The sequence below is a fragment of the Natrix helvetica genome (genome assembly GCF_964273705.1).
Source record: "Natrix helvetica genome assembly, chromosome: 1".
In the NCBI taxonomy this organism is placed as follows: Eukaryota; Metazoa; Chordata; class Lepidosauria; order Squamata; family Natricidae; genus Natrix; species Natrix helvetica.
This window is the reverse complement of record NC_138548.1, coordinates 119,992,551-120,016,013: the sequence shown is the minus strand read 5'-3', so window position 1 is coordinate 120,016,013 and position 23,463 is coordinate 119,992,551. Positions and strand designations below refer to the sequence as shown.

Below are 23,463 nucleotides of genomic sequence, written 5' to 3'. Positions count from 1 at the left end.
CACCCAACCAAAGCACGGTAGGAAACGGAGTTGTGGTGCGCCAGCTGGATTGGTGGCGGGGGGCAAAATGCTCCTAATATGTTAGCGCATCCCCCCTCTGGGCTCCAGCGCGAGCTGCTCCTTGTTCCCTACTTAGCGGTGCGTAGCTTCTTCCTAGTACGTGCACGACACGGCGACCCCCCGCGCCCAACTGCCAGAGCGCGCGCTGGGCTCTGCCAATGAGCTTCTTCCTTGGCAGGCGGCGCGCGTGTGTTTCAGACTCTGGTCCAAGCGCAACATTTGCATTCCTGGCCAAAGTCCGCGGAGGGTCCTAGGGAGCTCAGCTCGGTCTCCTCTTCCATCCGTTCTGTCGGAAAAGTGGTTCTTATTGTGGCGCCCGTGTACTTGGCTGGCTGGCTTTTAGAACTGAAACCTGAGACATCATGCAGGTGAGACCTGGTATTTTGGGGTGAGGGAGAAGACGGGGATGCTAAAACTTATGGAGGCTAAAACATACCAAGGATGGTTGCAGGAATTGGGTATGTCTAGTCTACTGAGAAGGACTGGAGTGACATGTTAGCAGTGTTCCAATACTTGAGGGGGTCAACCTATTTTTCAAAGTACCAGAAGGCAAGACAGAAGCAATGGATGGAAACTAATCAAAGAGAGAAGCAGCCCAGAACTAAGGAGAGAGCAATCAACTAGACTTGCCTTAGAGGTTGTGGGTGCTCCATCACTGGAGGCTTTGGAGGAAAGACTGAACAACCACTTGTCTGGAATGGTATAGGTATAGGGTCTCTTGCTTGAACTGGGGGTTGAACTAGAAGATCTCTAAGGTCCCTTCCAACTTTGTTTATTCTATTTTCTATGCTTTAGTGCATGAATTCTCAATCTTCTTTTGCTCATGCCCCCCTTATGAGCCTCATCTCCTCTGTGACCCCTTTCTTAGCATTAGTGTAAAAAAGACTATCTGAATTATTTCACATATATTGATTTGGCCCCTAGAAAAATGACATGGCTCCTGGAGTCATCTGGTCCATGCTGAGAACCACTGCTTTAGCCAGTCTTTCCTTGGAGCAGTGTATAAATTTAAAAAACCGAAATATTAGTAATTACTAGAAATCCAGCTCATCTGGTGTACTTGAATGTCTTGCTTTTTCCAATACAGTATTCTGCTTTGTCTGCTTTTCCATTATTAATGAAAATATTTTTGCAGCAGTTATTCTTAATTGTTAACTGCAAAATAACAAGAAAACTGGCAGCAAGAGGCAATATTAAAGGAATCAGAAAATGACAGAAAACAAATGAGAAAGTGATCTAAGGAGGTAAAATAAAAATGGAATGAAGCAAGGTGGGGCTGACCATACAATGAACAGGAACAAATAATATTGCAACAATTTGGGGTCAGGCTCATGTTACCAACTGTTTAACCAACAGTTACAAAACACTTGGAAGATCAGTAGCACTGGATGAAGAGTACTGTTGTCAGATCTCAAACACAGTGATTAATCCAAATTGTATATTTGCTTGAAATAATAGCATTTTGATCAGTTGTATAAAAGTAACCAAAAAAGCACATGCTTCACAAGCCAACTGTTATAAAATTTAGGACACATTTTGAGATTTTATGAACTATTTGACATCAGAATGGAGCTCTGTTTCTTTCCTTATTACCAAATTACCAGCCAGCAGGAAAACACTTAACAATTCCTCTCCTTAATTTGACTAAGAAAGAGATGAGTTTGGAGCAGTTAGAACACTATTTAACCATCCATCAAATTAGTTCTGGTTTTGTAAGGGGGAATTTAAAGGACATCTGACTATCATCTGATATTAATGCTAAACCCATGCCTAAAATGGCCTGATTATTAGCTAATAAGTAAGCTGCTTTTGAACACAGGTCTGGCACTTTTCCAGAAAAATACTCAAAGCTGTTTTCAAAATCAACCCAGCAACTGAAAATGTGAGGAGGATTGGGCCATGAAGCAGCCATTAGAGAAAAACAGCTCTAGTCAGCTGCTGTTCACATTGATATGCATACTATAAACCTTTTAAGTTGGCCAAGTCAGGAAAGAGACTCATTAGGACTATTATAAAGTCTTCTAATATAAAGGTATAAAGTCCTTGTGTAACAACATAATCTTGAAAGCCTGACAAAGTTTCCTTCCCCCCCTTCCAGTCTTAGTCCAAAGAGGCTCAAGGGAGAGTAAACATGAGTTTTCTTTCTCCCCTTTTCAGACCAACTTAATGTTTATGTGATGGCTGTTAAATACTTTCTTCAAAACTGTCTCTGTACTCCTTTATACAATGGCTACATGCATTGTTTCTAGTTTGTGCATAAGTTGTGAAACATTTTCTGTACAAAAATGTGTTTCAGACATTCTGCCAAATAGATCTAAATAGAGAATAATTCAGTAGAACCAGAACATTTTGACTGCCCTGGATTTTTTGTAAAGACAAAATCCAGAGGCGAAAGCAGGGCAAGACTGACAAACCTAGTATCTTACTCTTTAACACAGCTTGTGTATCAGTCAGCCCAATACTTTACCTAGCTTCTTCATTGTCCAGTGTCTGTTCACCATATCTCACACAGTAGGTAAATGTAGAGGAAAATGATTGGGAAATTAAAATAACTTTGTCTAAAAGGACAGATTGCAATATTTAAGGATATTAGTTTAAAATGAAGATGAATCTGATAAAGACAAAGATCATGAGTAGTATGGAAAATGGAGATAGAGATAATAATTTCTCTCTTTCAAAATAATAGAATGCTAAATCATATATTAAAATGTGTGCAGAAAGATCTAGTTATTAAAAATGCAATGTTAATTTTAAAAGTGCAGAATTCAATTGTGGGATTTGCTGTACAATCAGATATTATGATGGACAGCGCTGTAACCCATTTTAAAATAGAACTAGGCAAGTTTATTGAGAAGAGAGTCATTTGTCTTGATGGCTATAGGCTAGCTCCTGAATGTCAAACTATATGCTTTACCAGCTGCCAGTGCCAGAAGAATACTATCCATCTGTGTACATGAACTTCTAACATATCTCTAATTGGATTTTATAGGTATATAGAATGTTGTACTTGATGGGTTGGCTTGATCTAGCAATGCTCTTGTGTTCTTATAAATACAATTAACTTGGATTTGGGGAAGGGAAGCCCTATTGGGTATTGATTGATGTTGATTATTGTGGAATCCAGGTTGGCATGAATGTGTGCAGAATCAAACACCTCTTCTTTTTATCATGCCTATGGATAGTCCCTAAGATCCTGACTAAGTCCAAATACAAGTGATAAAAAACTTGAAATTCTTCTATCCTGAAATTTCCAAGGTTTATATGTGTGTATTAATAAGCAGCTGTGTAATGTTTTGTTTTTAGTAGTGCAAAATAATCATTAAGAGATGTGATATTCAAGTAGCATATACAATTTGTATATGTCTTTGTAGAGACTACATTTCAGATCTCACAGAACAATCATGATTCATTTTGACATCTAAGTAAATGATTTAATATTTAAAGCTGCTATCTATTTGGAATTGCTTTCTGTGGAAGGGCGAGTATATCTCTTGTTATGTCTCCTTATTTTAGGGCTCAAAGAAACTAGTGAACACAATTATGAGTTGTGCAGATGATTCATTGGCTGGAATAGTAGCATGCAATCCTAATCTTCAACTTCTAAATGGGCATAGAGTGGCACTACGTTCTGACTTAGAGAACATAGAGGGCAAAGTTGCACTTATTTCTGGCGGTGGATCAGGACATGAGCCTGCACATGCAGGTTAGTGGAATGGGCTTCTGGAAAGTTTTTCAGTCTTGAATACAAAGAAGTGAGGACTTGGACTGGGATTCATTTGTCTGATTTATGTTGAGCCTCAGTAGAATCATAGAAAAACTAAGATGCAAGATACTCGAAGTGTAGATATGATACCATCCTGTCTATCATTTTTCCACAGGATACATTGGAAAAGGAATGCTCACTGCAGTGGTCGCTGGTCCAGTATTCACTTCCCCTGCAGTGGGTAGCATTTTAGCAGCAATTCGGACTGTGAAACAAGCTGGAGCAGGTATGATCGCATTTTTCGTGGACTGACATCCCATCTGGATAAGGAACAGAAGGCAATTCAATTCTTTCTTTTATAGTTGGGACATTGCTAATAGTGAAGAACTATACAGGAGACCGTTTGAATTTTGGGCTGGCATTGGAACAGGCACAGGAAGAAGAGATGTCTGTGCAGATGGTGATAATTGGTGATGACACTGCCTTTGCCACCAAGAAGAAGACTGGCAGGAGAGGCCTATGTGGCACAGTGCTTGTACATAAGGTAAGAATCATCCATCTTTGGTCTGAAGGCAAATATTGTCATTGGCTATGCTTTTATTGCACAGGAGCAATATCAAACTATACATTTTCCAGTAGAGTGGAGGGAGGGGTCACTGAAGGGTTATTACAGCCTGATTGGTCCATTTGACTGAGAGAAAACTTCTTAGCCTTCGGCTTCTCCCGTTGGCTCCCAGTTTCCTCTCAGTCAACAAGGTCCAAAAGACTCAAATTTGGTTCCCAGTGATTGTGAGTACTAAATTTAAAAAAATTAATTGGTTCAATTGGACACTTTAAATCAAACAAATTACTTCGTGAAATAGAGCTGGCCCACTAGGACAAGCTATTGCAGTCCTAAATAGGCAGGGAAAGCAGCGCGGAGCAAAGCTCTTCCCACCTTACTCCCTGCGGGCTCTTTTCCCCCCCGACTGATTCCTGGTGACTCGGGCGTGCCGGGGGGCTTGCAGCTCATTTATCCTCCCCCGAGACGATTTCCTTGCCTTGAAGCCGCAGCGCCGGCGGCCCTTTGCCGCGCGTGAAGACCGGCAGCCATTAAACGAGACCGCGCCGTCTCTACCGAGTCGGCGGTGCCCTCGGCGGCGGCGCGTGAACGAGACCGGAGCGCCAGCGGCTCTTGCCGGGCGTGAAGACCGGCGGAAGTAGCTAAAGGGCCGAGATTACTTGCCTTTTTAAACGGCGAGCCCTACAAGGTGCGGGGGAGGCAAGCGGCAGGCTCGGGCGCCATTTTAAACGGCCGCTCGAGAAGAAGACCAGCAAGCCTCAGCGGCGGCCATTTTGAACACGTGTTGGGCCTAGCCCTTCCACCCTCTACCGAGCCTCCGCCATTATTCAAAGCTCAAGTTGAGAGTTTCTCCCAGCAAGAGGCTTCTAGCTGCGACTGCTTCTTCTTCTATAATCATCAGAGCACGTGAGTGGGGCGATGGCAGCGAGATCTGAGGCAGCTCAAACCGCAACTCCCCAGGCCCAGGAAGATAAGTCAGGCCCCACTGCCCCAGCCAGGCCTCGTGTTTCTAGGCCTTCTGCGGAGGATCGCCCCTCCAGAGCCCTACAAAGGGATGAGCTTAGGCGTTCCAGGGCAATCGAGAAAGCGATTGAGAGGGCAGAAAAGAAGAAGGTCAGGGATCCCAGACCTAGATCTAGATCTCCCAGACCTGAGGCTCATAGTCATTCCCCTTCTGTCAACAGGGGGTTCAGCCCTTCCTCTCCCTCTTCCTCTTCATCCAGATCCGTTAGGAGTGAAGAACGGGGGGCTTCTCCCCCTCCCCCAACTTCCCCTGGGACAGGGGGCTTGGATAGAAATGATCCTTTAGAGGGCCCCTCTGCAGGCCCCTCCCGTGGTAGGAGATCCCACAGGGATTCAATTCCTCATGACTATGATTCTGATTATGACGAGGAGGATCTAGAACACCTCCCTGAAAATCTAAAAAGATTAATTTCTGCAGCCATTTCCAGGGGAATAGCTCAAAGAGACAGACCTTCCCGGCATAATAGGATTACTCCGTTCAGCAGGACCAGGTCTAGGAATTCTTCCCCCTCCCTCATGAGCGAGGTCTCTTCTAGGGGGGAGGCCGGTCGTCAAGACGACTGGGGTTTCTCTGAGGAAGAGGATGCGGCCACTGATCAGCCCACCTCTTCTAACTTATTCATTCAGGCCATGTTTAAACCCCTACTGAAGAAGGCTAGGAGAACCACCAAGGTGGGCACAGGGGACCCCACAGTGCCCCCGCCCAGGGATCCAGACATGGTGATGTTCTCAAACACGGCCACCAACAAGGAGGAGATCCCTGCTCCTCCTCTGTTCTTGGAGGTGGCCACCAGTCAGTGGGCCCGACCTTCGAATTTTTCCCCTCCGGGCAGCAATGATAGGCGGGCTTATAATATGGAGAAGGCCTTTTTACAGGCAATTCAACTTCCGGCTATAGACCAACCCATAGCTGCCCTGGTCTCATCCTCCCCGGTGGTCTCCGGGGATGCTGCGGACAAACTTAAGCCGGAGGATAAGAGGGCGGAGCTTACCCTGCGGAAAAATTATAAGGCTTCCGCTTGGGCAATGCGGGCGGCGGCTGCCGCCTCGTATTTTAATCGCACAACAGTGATGTGGCTCCGCCAACTCCAGGATCGTATCCCGATCCAGGATGATCGAATCCATCAAGACCTGACCAAAATTATGGCGGCCTGCCAGTATTCGGCCGACGCGACCTTGGATGCCATGCGTTTTGGCTCCAGCGCCTTGGCCACCTCTGTGGCCTCACGCCGGCTCCTTTGGCTTAGAAATTGGCAGATCGATAATAAAGCCAAATGGGATTTGATAGCTGCCCCCTTCACGGGTCCAAATTTGTTTGGGTCTGCCCTAGACCCAATTCTAGTGGAGAATAAGGACAAGAAAAAGGTAATGCCTACCTCCACTAAGAAATCCGAGACACGCAGTCACCCATATCGCAGGCCTCCTTTCAGAAACTATGACAGGGACCAGGAGTCCCGTTTCCAACAGTACAGGCAGGATAGGCCATTCAATAGACAAGGCTTCCAAGACCGCTCCAGATACCAGTCTCAGTCCAAGCGGCCCTTTCGCGGGGGGGGCGGCCGCCCCTTCCGCAGAGGGAAATGACTCAAATCCGAGTCATCCCATAGGCGGCCGCCTGGCATTATATGCGGACAAGTGGGACCAGATTACAACAGACGGTTGGGTCCGGGCGACCATTCGCCACGGCCTAAGGTTAGAGTTCCTCTCCTATCCCCCGAGGCGCTTCAAAGTTTTCTCCCCATCCCGGGATCCGGAACGCCGTCATCTCATGGACCTCGCCGTTTCACACCTTCTGGAAATCAGAGCGGTGGAGGTCGTTCCGGAAACGGAGAGGGGGCGGGGCTACTATTCAAATCTATTTGTAGTCCCGAAGGCCTCGGGGGGTTGGAGGGCTATTCTCGACCTGAAGCGCCTGAATCAGTATCTAGTTTACAGGCGCTTCAAGATGGCCTCCCTAAAATCAATCTTGCAGGGCATTCGAAAGGGGGATTACATGGCCTCGGTAGACCTGACGGAGGCCTACCTACACATCCCCATCCTTCGGTCTCACCGTCAATTTCTGAGATTTTCCCACAAAGGCAGTCACTATCAGTACCGGGCCCTGCCATTCGGCCTGGCCTCGGCCCCTCGGACGTTCACCAAAGTCCTGGCGGCACTGGCCGCTTACCTGAGATCCATCCCAGTCAGGCTCCAGTGTTACCTGGACGACGTCTTAGTGCAAGCAGGGTCTCTTCCCAGGGCCAGGGCAGACCTCCAGCTGACCATCCAATGGCTCCAGACACTAGGCTTCTCAGTGAATTTCCCCAAGAGCCATCTATCCCCATCCAGACAGATTCTGCACCTAGGGACAGTGATAGATTCCCAGTCGGGGTGGGTCCGCCTGTCCCCAGACCGCTTAGACAGTCTGACGCAGTTGATCAGGTCAATCAGGACAAAAAGGTCCGTTTCCACCCTGACATTATCACGACTCCTGGGGAAGATGGTATCCTGCATAGGGATAGTTCCCTGGGCCCGCCTGCATCTGCGTCCCCTTCAGTGGGCCTTAATACCAGCCCAAAGGAGAATGTTGAGCAACTCTCTACGACCGCTTCGCTTAACGTCGGAAGTGAGACGCTCGCTCAAGTGGTGGATGTCCCCAGCATTGCGACAGGGGGCCTCTATTTGGGAGCCGGAGAGAGTACAAGTCACGACGGACGCGAGCCTTTACGGCTGGGGGGCCGTGATGGGGTCCGACATGGCCCAGGGACGTTGGACTGCCTCGGACCTCAGACACAATATAAATTGGCTCGAACTCAAGGCCGCGAGACTGGCCCTCCGGACTTTCAACCGCCAGCTACAGGGGCGACATGTCCTACTACTTACGGACAATGTAGCGACGAAAGCTCATGTAAACCGGCAAGGCGGGACTCACTCCCGAGCCCTCTGGCGGGAGGCACAGACATTAGGCCTATGGGCGGAGAGACACTTGGCCTCCATTGCGGCAGAACATATTGCGGGGACGTCCAATCACCAGGCAGACTGGTTGAGCCGGGCGACTCTGGACAACGGCGAGTGGCAGCTAGATCCAGAGTTGTTTCGAAAGATCTGCCTCAGGTTCGGCAACCCCCTTGTGGACCTGTTTGCCTCCCCCAGCAACACGCAGCTGCCGAGATTTTTCACCAGATTCAAGACCCCAGCTGCAGAAGGAGCGGATGCTCTCAGGACCCGGTGGCCTCCGGGTCTCCTCTACGCCTTCCCTCCCCTTCCCCTCATTCCCAGAACCATTCGGAAGGTAGTCACAGAGAGGGCTTCCGTCATTCTGTTAGCCCCATATTGGCCGAGGAGACCATGGTTTGCGGACCTGGTCCAGCTCTCGGTCGTAGATCCCTGGAGAATTCCACCGGAAGAGGTAGTCTTGTATCAGGGGGTCTTAGTTCACCCAGAGCCGCAGTGGCTGCATCTGACCGCGTGGCTCTTGAGAGGGGATTGCTGAAACGGAGGAAGCTGTCATCGGGGGTCATAGCCACCTTAGAGGCAGCTAGGAAACCGTCCACAGTGAGGATCTATAACGCCACCTGGTCGGCCTTCGCGAAGTGGTGTAGCCCCAGGGGGGTGGATCCAGCCAGGGCCATGGTTCCAGACGTTCTAGAATTTCTTCAAAAAGGATTAGAGGATGGGTTGTCCAATACCCTCAGGCGACAGGTAGCGGCCCTATCCACTATATTGGGAGGGGAGGGTCCCTCTACCCTCTCTCGCTCTCCGTTGGTGAAGAGGTTCCTTAAAGGGGCGGCCAATATCCGTCCGCCTCCGGTCCATAGGTTCCCTACATGGGACCTTACCATCGTCCTGAAGGCACTGACGGGGTCTCCCTTTGAACCTCTCAGGTCGGTCCACATGCGCCTCCTATCACTGAAGGTAGTATTTTTAGTGGCCATTACATCGGCCAGGCGTATCTCTGAGCTGGGGGCCCTTTCTGTTAGAAGCGACCTTTGCATGATTCACCAGGACAGGGTGGTATTGCGTTTAGATCCTTCGTTCATACCGAAGGTCAATACTCTGTTTCATAGGGCCCAGGAAATTGTCCTACCAAATTTTTGCCCCAATCCAACAAGGGAGAGAGAACAGGTGTGGCATCGGTTGGATGTACGCAGGGCCCTCCGTATTTATCTGAAACGGACGGAGGGCATTCGTAAGACCGAGGCGTTGTTTGTCTCGTTTCACCCAGGTTCCCTAGGCAATAAGGTCTCGTCTTCAACTATTGGGAGGTGGATCAGGTTGGCCATCGTTGAGGCCTATGGAGCCTCAGGCAAATCTCCCCCGTCGGGGATTACGGCTCACTCTACTCGTAGTGCGGCCTCCTCAGCGGCCTGGGCCACAAGGGCGCCCTTCGAGGACATCTGTCGCGCGGCCACCTGGGCCTCCCCTACTCCTTTCATAAGACACTACCGCCTGGACGCTTATGCCTCGGCTGAGGCATCCTTTGGGCGGAGGGTTCTCCAGCGGGTGGTGGCCGATCCTCCCCCTGAGACCCAGTCTCCCCTCCCTGGGACGTAGCGTGGGTATGTCCCTTCAGTGACCCCTCCCTCCACTCTACTGGAAAAAGAACGTTGGTCTTACCTGAACGTTTTTTTCGGGAGAGTGGAGGGAGGGGTCACTCTCCCACCCTAGTTAGATAGACAGGGTCTGGGAGGGGTAGGATCGGGTGGCCCGGGGCGGCTTTCCCTTGTCTTCTTACATCATGCAGACGCTGACCTGACATCGCGGAAACTGGGAGCCAACGGGAGAAGCCGAAGGCTAAGAAGTTTTCTCTCAGTCAAATGGACCAATCAGGCTGTAATAACCCTTCAGTGACCCCTCCCTCCACTCTCCCGAAAAAAACGTTCAGGTAAGACCAACGTTCTTTCTATTGAAAAATGTTACATAATTCCAAGTACTTTGTCTTATTTGTGCTTGCTATTCATTACATGCAGTCTTTCAGCATCAGTATTTGATGACTGACCACTAAGTTTAGTTTTGAGAATGTGGAGAAAACTTTGTAAACTGTTCTGTCTAGATTTAAAGATAGGGGTTATTCAGAACATATACATAAAGTGTTAATTTGTTTGTTTCTGCTGATGTTTCTTATAGTTACAAGAATTCATACATCTTTAGCAAAGCTTATCTTATTTTTAATTTATTAAAGCATTTGGAAAAACCGAATAATAACTACAGAAAAAAGAAAAGTAATGAGTAAAGAAATATATTATCAGTAAATAAACAGTTTACAATTGTATTTATTTATTTATTTATTTATTATTCATATTTATAGACCGCCCCCTCTCCCGAAAGGGACTCGGGGCGGTGTACAGTCACTAAAATACGTTATAAAATACATACAAAACAGTTAAATAATTAAATACGTAGGTGGAGGAGGTTGCAATTGTGATATTTAAAATACAGTATTTCAGTAATTGATTATATGTAACTGAAAATACCATATCATTTAAAAAAAATATAACTATCAATCTCTATAAAACTCTGAACAGGATATTACAATCACCAACTATTATTACTTTGAGGATAAATGCACATAATATGAAAATTAAAATCATAATTTTCTGGTAATGTTTTAGTTTTGTATTTCATCTACTTTTTATATGAGCTCTTTTTTGTCTGAATAAAACTTAGTTTCATAGATAGGTATAGACACACCTATCATGCTATTTCCTTTCAACATTGTACAAAGCACAGAAAAAGAGTAAGAAGTAATGAGCAATGAAATTGGAGGCAAGTACATTGGAAAAGAAATCTATCGTAATTTAATTGCACTAATTACTTTTTTACATTTTAAAACAACTTTAATAATTGTAAGGATTTTTGTCATAAACTTTTAAATTACAATTCTACACATATGCAATAGGAAATAGTTTTATGAACTTAATGTATTTATTTCTAAGTATAGATAAAACTAAATTGAGACAGTCCCATGGGGCAGTATGTGGAAACAAAGCCCATTGTAATAAATCCATGTTTTAACAAATGTAATCCTGAAATGACAACATTCTATCTTGGAATTATTAAATTTTCAGATTGCAAATTATTATACTATTGGAGAGATAAAGTGTAGAGACTTCAAGTAAATTCTAGCGGATAGTGCATTCACTGAATCACAGCTTAATACTTTATTCACAAGCATTGTCCTTCCTTTTTAGGGGAGAAGCATCTCATACTCTTTTGGGTAGAATATTGAATTATGACCCGTTAAAACCATTATGTTGAGTCCATGTAACATTTTTTTCCTGTTTATATTTAGATTGCTGGAGCGTTAGCTGAGACAGGTGTTGGTCTGAATGAAATTGCTCGTAGGATTACTACTATTGTAGGAGCAATGGGTAAATGTTTTTTGAGAATAAGTTTCTGGATTGAATGTAAATCATTCCTATATCTATCTGTCTATCCATATGCCCACCCATGCATCCACCCAATCTATCCATCCTAAACAACATGTGACTTTCCCTGCCCCATTGCTTTGTGGGATGCCAGCAGGGAAAGTTGCAAATGGCATTCAGATGACCATGGGACGCTGCAATTTTTATAAGTATAAGCCAGTTGCCAAGCACTTCAATCACAATCATGGGACATCAGGAACATGCAACAGCCATAATTTCAAGGACAGTATCACTCATTTAATACCATTACAGTTTTCAACAGTTGCTGACCAAATGATTGGTAAGCAAGGATAATGTATAGTAAGTAGCAATTATAATGAGGGAATAACTCATTCCAGATTTTAAATTCCAGTTACAAATGTTATTGATTAAAAAATGACTTTAGGTTAATCACAATCTCTTAGATTTAGATTCTCTGACAGAGGGCTTATGAGAAAACTATGGAATGTAAATATTATGCATATCTTTTCTTGAGATGAATGGAATAAAGCAATAGTAAGAATAATACATTTGTTAAAAGATATACTTGATCTTATAGTATGAATAGTATTTATTTTACTGTGGTGTTTCTCCTAATTCCATGCTACACAGTAAAATTAGAGTACTGTTTGGAATTCTGTGCCATATTCCAACATGAAAAATATATTTGTTAGTCTATTTTCTTACATTGATGCTGAATGCTACCTGGTATAGCTGCATTTTTAATATATATTTTATTTGCATAGGCACTCTTGGGATAAGTCTGTCCCCCTGCAGTGTCCCAGGATCTAGACCCACCTTCCAACTTGCAGATGATGAACTTGAGCTGGGTTTAGGTAAGAGCACGTATATCACTTTTGTCTATCCCCCTTCTTTAGAATGGTATGTTAATTTTTTTTAGTTAAAAAAGAAACTAATAACTGAAGATATTTTGCTTTATCTGCAGGAATCCATGGGGAAGCAGGTGTGCGCAGAGTGAAGGTAAGTTGACTGTGACCCATCTTACATACCTAGAAGTGTAAGCTTGTCCACTAACACATATCATTTTCACAGATGACAACAGCACATCAGATAGTCAACATAATGTTGGATCACATGACCAACCCTTCCAATGCCTCTCATGTGCACCTCAGGCCTAGTGAGTAACTTTGGACTGACATACCTATTATTCCCCAAAGTTCTCAAAGGATACTGGTAACTATTTTGGTGTGATTTTTTTAAATGTAATTAGTGTAATAAATTTTTACCTGAAGAGCATTTTTGGGTGAATTTACTATAGCTATTGCTTGACTTAAAAGAATTCCGGAGCCCAGAATATCTATTATATGTCACCATACCAATAAAGGAGAATATTTGTAGCTCAGGGTTGATATGAGGGGTCCTTGGTGCTCTCTGAGCTTGCTTGTTTTCTTGCAGACATTTCATTACCCAAACTAAATAACACTATCAGTACTTATAAGGAGTCCATATGTCACCATGGTTGCAAGTCGAAGCACCGACATGACTGAACTGATTTTATGACATTTTTTGTGGCAGTTATTAAATGAACTGATTAACGAGAAATGAACGTTGTCATTAAGCAAACACTGTGGTCAATAAGCAAGCCCATTGTCCACACCTGCTGTTTTGGAATGGAAGTAAATGCTAGTTTCTGGCAAAAAAAAAATGTCATACCCAATGCGTGGGATGCTGCAGATGGCCATAAATGCGATCCAGATGTTAAGTGCAATCCCATTACTGCAGGGGGTGGGCATCAGAACTTTGAATTTGGATTGTAAGTACCTTTTGGGAGTTTCACTGTACCTTCAATGGTCTCAAAGTGAAATTCGTAAGTCGAGAATTACCTGTATGTGATCAGCCATCCTAGGGGTATTTTTGACTGTTATTACAATTCGCCGTTTACAAATCCAGAGTACTTAAATCATCCTCTGTATTAATATTTGAAGATTGTATTTAAATTAGGCTTTCAGCCCATTGAAACACCTTTCAATTATATCTATCTTTGCTTTGACTTTCAGATTCTTCTGTGGTCTTGGTAGTGAACAACCTGGGTGGATTATCCTATCTTGAGTTGAATATAGTAGCTAGATCTGCTATTTGCTCTCTTGGTAAGTTTTTTTAATTGAAAGTAAGGTAAATGAAAATAAACATTCAGCTTCCAGCAATGTATTCACGCCTTTGAATGCTTTGCATACTTCCGCTTTAATTACTTGGGATTAAACTCATTGTCATATAAACAGCTCAGATCTTTTGGGTACATTTATTAACCTAACATATAAGATTTAATTTAATAAATACACAAATCCTATTTTGAAATAGCTAGACAATGTACCTTATCAGGTCCTCATTTCAGAGATATTTCCTTACCAGATTCCTCAGGACTTCCAGTGAATTCCCTTAATTGGAAATGTTGGGATACGTTCAGAGATAGTGTACCTGTCTTGAAAATAGCTCATGTTGAACTATATTACACAGTCAAATATCAGCATGGGAAATAGCAATAGCACTTAGACTTATATACTGCTTTGCAGTGCTTTACAGCCCTCTCTAAGATGTTTACACAGTCACCATATTGCCCCCAACAATTCGGGTCTTCGTTTTACCCACCTTGGAAGGATGGAAGGCTTAGTCAACCTTGAGCCTGGTGAGATTTGAACTGCCAAATTGCAGTCAGCCGGCAGTCAGCAGTAGTTTGCAGTACTGCACTCTAACCACTGTGCCACCATGGCTCACTACTTTATGACATTTTATTACATCATAACTACTTTATGATAATGTTTATGTCATAACGTGTTTTATAAAATTTGCAAGATTTCAATTCCATGGAAGTCATGGGTCCCAGATTTTGGATATAACATTTTGTCCTAGAGTACATCATTTTTCCCCATTAAATATTACAGGAATTTAGTAGCATATAGGTAACGTTGATAGTAATTAAAACGAAACCTGGGCAGAAATCAACCCGTAATGTTTAGATCAGCATGACAAGTTGTTTCCAGGCAAATAATTGAATATCTATATAGAGGAAGGGAGAAAATACAGGGACTGTTATTTTGGCCCCGTGTTAATTATGTTACCAAGACAGAAGTACTTGGAATGAGCAAAATATATTCCTCAAACTGTCTTTCACAGAAACACAATTGGATGCTTCCACACCAAAACTCATATCCTACTAGAATAAAAGTAGACATCTTCCCTTGGTGTGGGGGTAGAAACTCATCCTCCCAACTTGCAAAAGTCTATTCAGTGATGTGGTGATTACCAAGAAGGGGGGAGCTAAAATGTTGCTCTGAGTTTTGTTTGGGGGAGGAGGTATTTTGACGCCATTCAACAGGACTTTAAGACTGAGAAAGGGTAAAGCTTGTGTCCAGTGACTTCATTCCCAATTTTATTTTCATATTTTTGTACTTGAAAATCACACCACCAAATTTCAGGTTTGCTATTGCGAGATTCTTTGCTTTAAAAAAAAGAATTTCTAGAACTTTTAAAATTTTGCAAATTTTCATAATGTCTAATTTGTAGGCAGTTGTTTGTATATTTATACATTACTTTTCTCTTCCATACTACTATGATACTTTTGTCAACAATACCATGTTTACTTGTTTTTTGTCTAAAGATACTTTTATGATAATCTCTGATGGGAATTTTGTACCCTGTTTCCCCAAAAATAAGACCTCCCTGGATAATAAGCCCTGCCTGAAAATATTGCAACACAGCAGCAGCAATTAGGTGACCACGCCCGCCGTCTCCTGCACCTCAAAAATAATAAGAACTCCCCGAAAATAAGGCCAAGCGCTTATTTCATAGGTCAAAAGAAAATAAGACCCCGTCTTAACACGGTATATTCATAATGAATTGATGTTTGTAACTTGAATTCATGCTCCAGAAACAAATAACAAAATTTAAGCACAAGTTCTTCATGGGGGATCTTGGTAGTAGTATTTTTTTTTAATGCCAAGATTTCTCAGCTCCATTGGAAAAGCCTTAGTAAATAGATTTGACATGGATATTGTCTTGTCTCAGGTACGACTACTCCTATTTGGAAAAGGAGGAAAAATTTAGAGGCTCAGGCTCACATGAAATGAGAAAGAATTACTGATGCAGTTCTGATATCGCCAGACTGTTTTAGAGGCCACACAGCCCTCCTTATTTTCTGAAGATGAAGGTGAGGGAGGCGTTTGTAAAAAAAATAGTGAAAATATTCCATGATCATAACCATAATCATCTAACTACATAGTTGGGTAATGAAACATCTGCAAGAAAACAACCAAACTCAGAAAGGACCCCAAATTTCATAATCAATTCCGTTAATGAGGTCTTTGAATCTTATAAGACCCAAGTATTGAATTTCCTCTTGTAGTGACATCACTTTTGAAATTTTATGGACTGTTTTCTTTATTTTTCAGTTGCTTATATAAGATTAACCTTCTCATGTTTTCCCAAACGTTGCATTATTTAAAGTGGATTTAGTTTTCATTTTTCTTACTCTGGTTCATTCATGACAGTTACTTCTTTTTCCTTCTCATTTTGGTTCTTCACCCTGAAGAAAGCTTCATGTTTTCTTTGCTTCATCATTGCAGAGAGCAGAGGTTTTCATATTGCCCGGTGTTACGTTGGTTCCTTTATGACTGCACTGGAAATGGCAGGTGTCTCCCTTACCCTTCTCCAAGTGGATGACGAACTCTTGTTCCTCCTTGGTAATTTTCTTAGATGTTGGTTTTCTTCCCACTGTTTTATTGGGAAAATATGTTGGGAATTAATTGATCAGAATATGTCTGTGGAACCATCAGTTCAAGATGGAGTTTTTTACATTTTGGGAATGCATAATGCAGATACATAACTAGCATGTTCAATGGTGTACTGTATCTTTTTATTTTAAATAGTATCTTAGCTAGCTCTCCACTTCTGTTATGCTGGATTTGATTATTTAGGGATTGTTCCCAGATATGTTTCTCTTTTACACTGAAAAAAATGATGGAAATTCTCAACAATTCATTTGTTTATGTTCTTTCGTGAATGTGAAACTATCTTCAATTGTTGTCCACAATTATATTTAAATTCCTAGATTCAGATACTACAGCTGTTGCCTGGTCAAAACCTATCAGGATGTCTGTGACAAGACATAAAAGAGAGAGGCCAGTACCCAAAGAGTGTCCTAAAGAAGAAGGGCCTGACCCAACAAAAGGTACAGTCTAAAACATCTGTTATAGCTGCAATGGAATTTCTGCTTTGCCTGGTTTATGTCAACAGCTGAGACTGATCCAGGCTTCTAGGTAATGGTAGAGACACAGAGTGGGGATAAAAGATCTGAGGCATCATTATATCATGATTGGACAAATAGGACTTACCGTATTTTTCGGAGTATAAGATGCTCCTTTTTCCTTCAAAAAAAGAGGCTGAAAATCTGGGTGCGTCTTATACACTGAATACCGCATTTTTTGCCTCCCAAAACCCACCCCCTTCACCAAAATGGCTGATGAAGGCAGAAATGAGTGAAAAATGGGCCATTTTTTGCTCAATTCCCCCCCTCAAACCCCCAGGAGCACTCTGCAAGCCTCCTAAAGGCTATTCATACCCTTTTTTTGAGAAAAAAATGGGCCCATTTTCGCAAAAAACTGGCTGTTTTGGGGAGGTCTGCAGAGTGCAAAAACTTTTTTTTTTAATTTGCCTCTTCAAAATCTTGGTGCATCTTATATTCCGATGTATCTTATACTCCAAAAAATATGGTAATTAAGGGCAAGTCACTAAGACTTGCGTTGATTTCTGTTCTCTTTTCCATCTCTGCTTGAGCCTAGTCTCCTAATATTTTTGTGACATAGAACTGATAGATTACATGTATATTAGCTTGTGGGACAATAGATAGAGAATTGCCAGAGTACTTTTCTTGCATCTCTCTAGTTCCAGTGCTCTGGGTGAATGATTTTTGTTTTTATACACCACATTTTCCTTTCAAAAGAATTGCAATTCAGTCTGGAGAGCATAAGGCTAATATCCAAATCGCTGACTGATGCTCATTCTGAAGAGGGAATAACAATGAAAGGAAAGGGGGGGAAACAGTGGTCTGTGATTTTTATCTTCTGTGGGAAGAAGAGAGCCAAAAGCAGCTTCACGTTTGCCAGTAGAACAAACATGCAGAATATTCAGATTACTTCATTTCAAACCCAATAATTTTTTAGTGAATTATCACAAACGTTCTACTTTTTCATCATTCATCAAGTAAATAACTTACGAGCCATCCAGTATAGACTTAAATTTCTTTAACAACTTTCTGATAAAGTGATTGATTTGGTTAAGTGATCTGTATAGTTTGATTTTATATTTCTGTAGATAATATTCACAAGAAAGAGAGGTGAATAGCAGCATTGGTACTTCTGTAAAACAGAGTGTATGAAACTTCACCATTATTGTAACAAAATAACTAATAGTTTCCATTCTTTTTAGTGCCATCTTCTCCTCACATGAGATTGATTCTGGAGTGTGTGTGCTCTAAAATGCTTAGCCTACAGGAGCAACTCAATGAACTTGACCGTGCTGCAGGTGATGGAGATTGTGGAAACACACATGCACAGGCTGCCATTGGTTAGTTCTCTTATCATACTCTAAGCCTTGGAGTCAACTTATATCATGTGACAACCTCACACTTTTTCTTTAAAAATCCAGTGTTGAATTCAATTGAGCTCTTTTGTAAAGTTTGGTTCATTTTTGGCCAGAGCAATAAAAGCATGACATACCCTAACCACAGCTAAGGCTACAGAGGTAGCTGTATTTCAGGTTGTGCAGTGTGAACAAATTTTGGCTTTTGTGTGCTTGATAAAAATTTCAACTAGGTTTAAGCTGTATGCCCAAAAGAGTAAAGCTTTCTTCCAAAATATGAACTAGATTTGGGGGGGGGGGGGGTTGAGAAGTAATAAAGGTCATAAATGGAGCCTAACACGATCAAATTTGTGTGTTTGCTGTATTTAAACCAAGGGCAAATTGGGATGGAAGGATGAAGATGGGGATCAGACCAAACATGATTGATCTTGCAAGTGAGCAAAACAAATTGTTGTGGTATTCATAATTCAAACTAGCTTTGGATATGATTACTGTTTTCTCTAAAACAAAAATAATGTGGTGAATATGAGCTGTTGCTCTTCCTCTCTCAGCATTGGAGATTATATATTTTCTGAATTTTGTATTATGTATACATTTAAGATTAATAATTTGGAAGTTTGAAAGAAAACTGATTCTGGAATCCTTAGTAACTCTCTGAGCTTGATGGCTTTCTTCTAGATGTTTCATCATCCAATTAGGTAATATCATTAAGCCTGTTACCTGGTTGGGTAGTGAAACATCTGGAAGTAAACAAACAAGCTCAGAGACCATCAAAGACTCCACAGTTCAACCCTGAGCTCCATACATTCTTTTCTGATTCTGTTGCTAATAGAATTCTCACGGATGTCACTGGTTGAATACAAACTGGGATTAAAAAGGCAGTGGAAAGTTCCCTGCTTCTGGAGTAATTTTGCATCTTTCTTCCTGGTACTGTAAATTACCATACCAAATCATGGATGTCAGGACAGCTGTTTTATAAATCTGCTAAGTTTCCTGTTTAATAACATTTCTTGGAACATTGCTTAAAAATAGGGTTTTATATATATATAATGAGTGCCAGCTGGAAGATTAGCATGTCTAACCATAACTATTCCTTCACAGCAATCCAGAATTGGCTGGATGCTAAACCGCTGCCTCAGCAACCTTACCAACTGTTCTCTTCACTAGCCAAGTTGCTCCTGGAAAAGATGGGAGGCTCTTCAGGAGCGGTGAGTGTTGGCCAAGTGGACTACCTGTTATTTATCAATGAAAGGCAAATAGAATTACTATATCTGGAAGAGAGCAGTTATTGAGAACAACAGTTTTTCAGTTATTAGTTTAATTGACAGCACCAGGCTAAGTTTTCTCAAAAAAGAAAAAGAAACAGGACTTGGGTAGTAGTTGAATGTGGGAACCTCCAAGAAACCTCAAGATGAATCTCAGTTCATTTACAAAATTGAAATAATATCTCAAAAGAAGGCAACATCGAACTACTCTATTTTGTTGTGTACATAGAAGTGTACATAGATTTCCCCAAATTACTAGGAATCAAGCTTTAATTTATAGATTAAGAAATATAATCTCATAAACATGAACATATGCATTTATAATAATGTTACCTTTTAGGAAAACTGGCAGAAGAATGAAACATTCAGATTTATAGTTGAGTCAGATGTCTAGTTTAATAGACTACAACAACATGCTACTTTATAAATTGGAAAAACTGAGGACTTCTATTAGGTAGATAGATATTAAGTAGATGGAAGAATGTACAGAACAACATACTTTATTTTGTAATCATGAAATTCTATAAGTGCAATTTTCCTATTTTTTAATTTAAGCCATGTAACGTAGAGATCAGCAAATAAATATATTCAAATTTATTTCATTTGCAGCTCTATGGATTATTTCTGACAGCAGCTGCTCAGCCTCTACGGACTGATGATGACTTAGCAGCCTGGTCCTTAGCAATGGATGCTGGAATCAATGCTATGATGCGGTGAGTATAACTCTAATTATAGCTGATGAAGTGTTCCTTTATTATTTGATAACATTTCATGTGTTTTCACACGTAAGAGTGGCATCATTTTTATAGAAAGTAAACCAAGACTACTGTGAGGAAATAGCATTCGTGTATACGATGTGATCTCAGTAACTTTGTTTCATCATCTTATTTATGGCTCTCAGCTCTCCCTCCAAACTACAATATTTTCTATCACTTGTTTAATTGCTTGCATAAGCAAGGCCAGTTTTTACAAATATGCTATAAGAACTACCCATGGAGTATAGGATTTGTGAAGCTGTATACCCAACATATTGTATATTGTCTATACTATTAAATATTTCCTCTGACAGGTATGGAGGAGCTGTACCAGGAGACAGAACCATGGTAAGAAATTTATCCCATTATCCTTATTGTCTTTGAGTTTCTTCTGTTAGTACATGATGGCAGCCCTATTTTCTTTCCTTCACTAGCTATACTAATTGCAGATAATAACATATGTGATATATTTAATGCTAGTAGAGTTACTAATGGGATTATTTACAGCTGTGAGAGGGCTTTATTGACATTGGGGAGTGGTGATCAGTGCTGCAGGATTAGCAATAATAGTAGCACTTAGACTTATATACTGCTTCATAGTGCTTTACAGCCCACTCGTGTGTGGTTTACAAAGTCAGCATATTGCCTCGAACAATCTGGGTCCTCATTTTACCCACTTCAGAAACATGGAAGGCTAAGTCAATCTTGAGCCGGTCATGATTGAACTCCTGGCAGTGGACAGAATTAGCCTGCAATACTGCATTGTAACCACTGCACCACTACAGCTCCTTGGTAATTATGACTGGTTCTCAAAGTTCTGTGGCACTGCTCCCAAATTAGGTGATCGAAATTGGGCACTTAGCAGCTCACCTGCAATTATGACCATAGCATGTGCTTCAGTTCCCTTCCCATCTTTCCCCCATCGCTGTTCTTCAGGCTGCCCTTCACTCTGTCATCTACCTGTCACCCCAGCTGACCTTTAACATCTTCCTCCCACTGCTGCCAAGGCAGGCCAAGTTATTTGTGATCTTCCCTATTGGCTTCCCTATTGACCCCGCAGAGTCAATAGGGAAATCAGCAGGGAAGTTTATAGGGCACTCCTGCTGTTTTTTCTCCTGTCCACAGCATTCCCTGGAGCTGTGAGCAGTCTTCCCAAGGCCTCCCATGCTCCTCGTCTGGGACTTCCTCTGCTTTTGGCTTAATGACCTGCACAGACCTGGGGTTATAACCAAGCTATATGCTCACATGATATTATGGTTTACATTGCTTAGCAAGGGCATTCATGGTCCCACTTTTCATTGTAAATTGAGGACTACCTGTACAGTGTTTTTCTCTCTCCCTTTCCCTTCTAGTTGGCATTTTCCCTGTCTGTCAGAGCCAGCACTTCCAATTGAAAATGTTTGGAATTCTTATCAATTATAGCAAATCCTGAGAATTCCCTTCAAAGGTTCAGTTCTTGTCCAGTAAAGAATAGTAGATATTGCCACTATTGTTTGTCTAATATTCCTCATTTCTTGCCTAGCTGGATTCACTCTGGGCTGCTGCAAAAGAACTCAAAGCTTTGAAGACCCCAAAGGCTGATCTGATGGAGGTTTTGTCCAAGGCTGTAAATGTGAGTTTATTAGCATACATGCAATTCCAAGTTAGTAACTTTTGCATAATGAGAGCAAAGATGAGAAACATGCAGTTTTCTTTCTGTTTCTTTATTGGAGAAGTGCTTCTTCAAGGCATAGGAACAGATATGAGGTTAAAAGTCTTTGGAGCCTTTTGGAAAGGGGTCCAGGTCAGGCAAAGCATGAATTGGCATCTTTTTCTGCCAGCTCATAGAAAGGAGACTTTTTAAAGATCCTTCTTGCCTTCAGGGTTATAATCACCTAAAGTCCTCAAGCCCTTAAAACCAATAATCAAAAACTATAAATATTAACACATTACAGACTATAGCAACAAAAAAGAGGTCTAAACTCCAAATGATGTATGTCTTTACAAACTGATATGTGAAACTTTTGTGTATTATATATAGTGTTATCTGTATAAAGAACAAGTTTATAGTATACATTTATGTTGCTTTTTTATTCCAGAAGGCAGAGGCTGCTGCTGAATCTACAAGGAATATGGAAGCTTCCGCAGGCAGAGCGAGTTATATCAGTTCAGCTCACCTAGAACAGCCTGATCCTGGTGCTGTAGCAACTGCGGCCATTCTCCGGGCAGTGTTGGAAGGATTACAGGCTAAACCATAGTAACTTCATGATATTCTTCCTTAATAGAAATCATATTTTAATACTAGCTTAAATGTCCCATCACTATTCTATCCCTGCTGTGCAGGCCTTGCTAAACCCTGGTACTTTTGGCATGACAAGGTTTATTTTAACTTACAAAGCTTTCTTGCACATCATTTGATGTTGTTCTTGAAATGTCATGCTTGAGAACCGAGTTATGTTTGTCTGGGGTCTATGTTTTTTTTCATGCTTTTTGGATTTTGGCGGTTGCAGGGTCCTTTTTTCAAGTTGTTCAAGTTGTTTTTATGTACTGCATTTCTTCGCTGTATACAAGAGGTATTTTAAGTTTTGCTGAAGTTATGTAATGGTACATTCAAACAATATTGTAGCAATATAGCTTGAACAACCAAGTAAAATGTATGCAAAGATCTTCTAACTGTAGATACCAGGTATATAAATATGTCAGAAACTTTATAAAATACTTCATAAACCATGATTAATAGTCTGGATATTTTTTTAAAAAACAACAATTATTGCAATTAATACATTGGTTCCTTCTCTGTTGATTTTGCATAGATATCTCACTGGCCACTGAATGAAACAAGATTCTTGACTAGTTAAATACATTCCCTGACCCAGGAGCACAGAAAGCCCCATAATTTCATAAGTGCAATCATCACATTTGTTAAACTACTTCATATTTCTTTGCATGCAATATAGCTGATATAAATATGGAATACATCAATCTAACTTAGCTTGTATATATGTAGATGCTGAGAAGAATATTGCTATATAATCATAATTGAAAAATCTGCCTTTTAGCCTTGGCAGTAACTCACCATTCTCATAGATACAGTATCCTCTTTGGGTAAAAGGGATCATAAATCTAGATCAGGATT

The 23,463-nt window shown here is 41.7% G+C and overlaps 1 protein-coding gene across 1 annotated transcript; it reads left to right on the top strand.

Moving 5' to 3' along the window:
* The first annotated feature begins 10 nt into the window (after positions 1–10).
* TKFC (triokinase and FMN cyclase) lies at positions 11–23,060 on the top strand. The gene is made up of 17 exons (XM_081965405.1): positions 11–428; positions 3,574–3,763; positions 3,939–4,049; positions 4,126–4,307; positions 11,620–11,698; positions 12,481–12,570; positions 12,681–12,715; positions 12,788–12,872; positions 13,753–13,842; positions 16,315–16,431; positions 16,800–16,919; positions 18,176–18,313; positions 19,430–19,536; positions 20,203–20,306; positions 20,663–20,696; positions 21,871–21,960; positions 22,427–23,060. Exons 1-17 carry the CDS (start codon positions 423–425, stop codon positions 22,583–22,585), a joined length of 1,737 nt encoding a protein of 578 aa, XP_081821531.1. The 5' UTR covers positions 11–422; the 3' UTR covers positions 22,586–23,060.
* The last annotated feature ends 403 nt before the right edge of the window (positions 23,061–23,463 follow it).

What these genes read in the sequence shown, in the direction of transcription:
- TKFC (XM_081965405.1), top strand. An exon ending in TGAACTTGAGCTGGGTTTAG is followed by an intron (nt 12,571 to 12,680) that starts GTAAGAGCACGT and finishes CTTTATCTGCAG; the next exon opens with GAATCCATGGGGAAGCAGGT. An exon ending in CAGGTGTGCGCAGAGTGAAG is followed by an intron (nt 12,716 to 12,787) that starts GTAAGTTGACTG and finishes TCATTTTCACAG; the next exon opens with ATGACAACAGCACATCAGAT.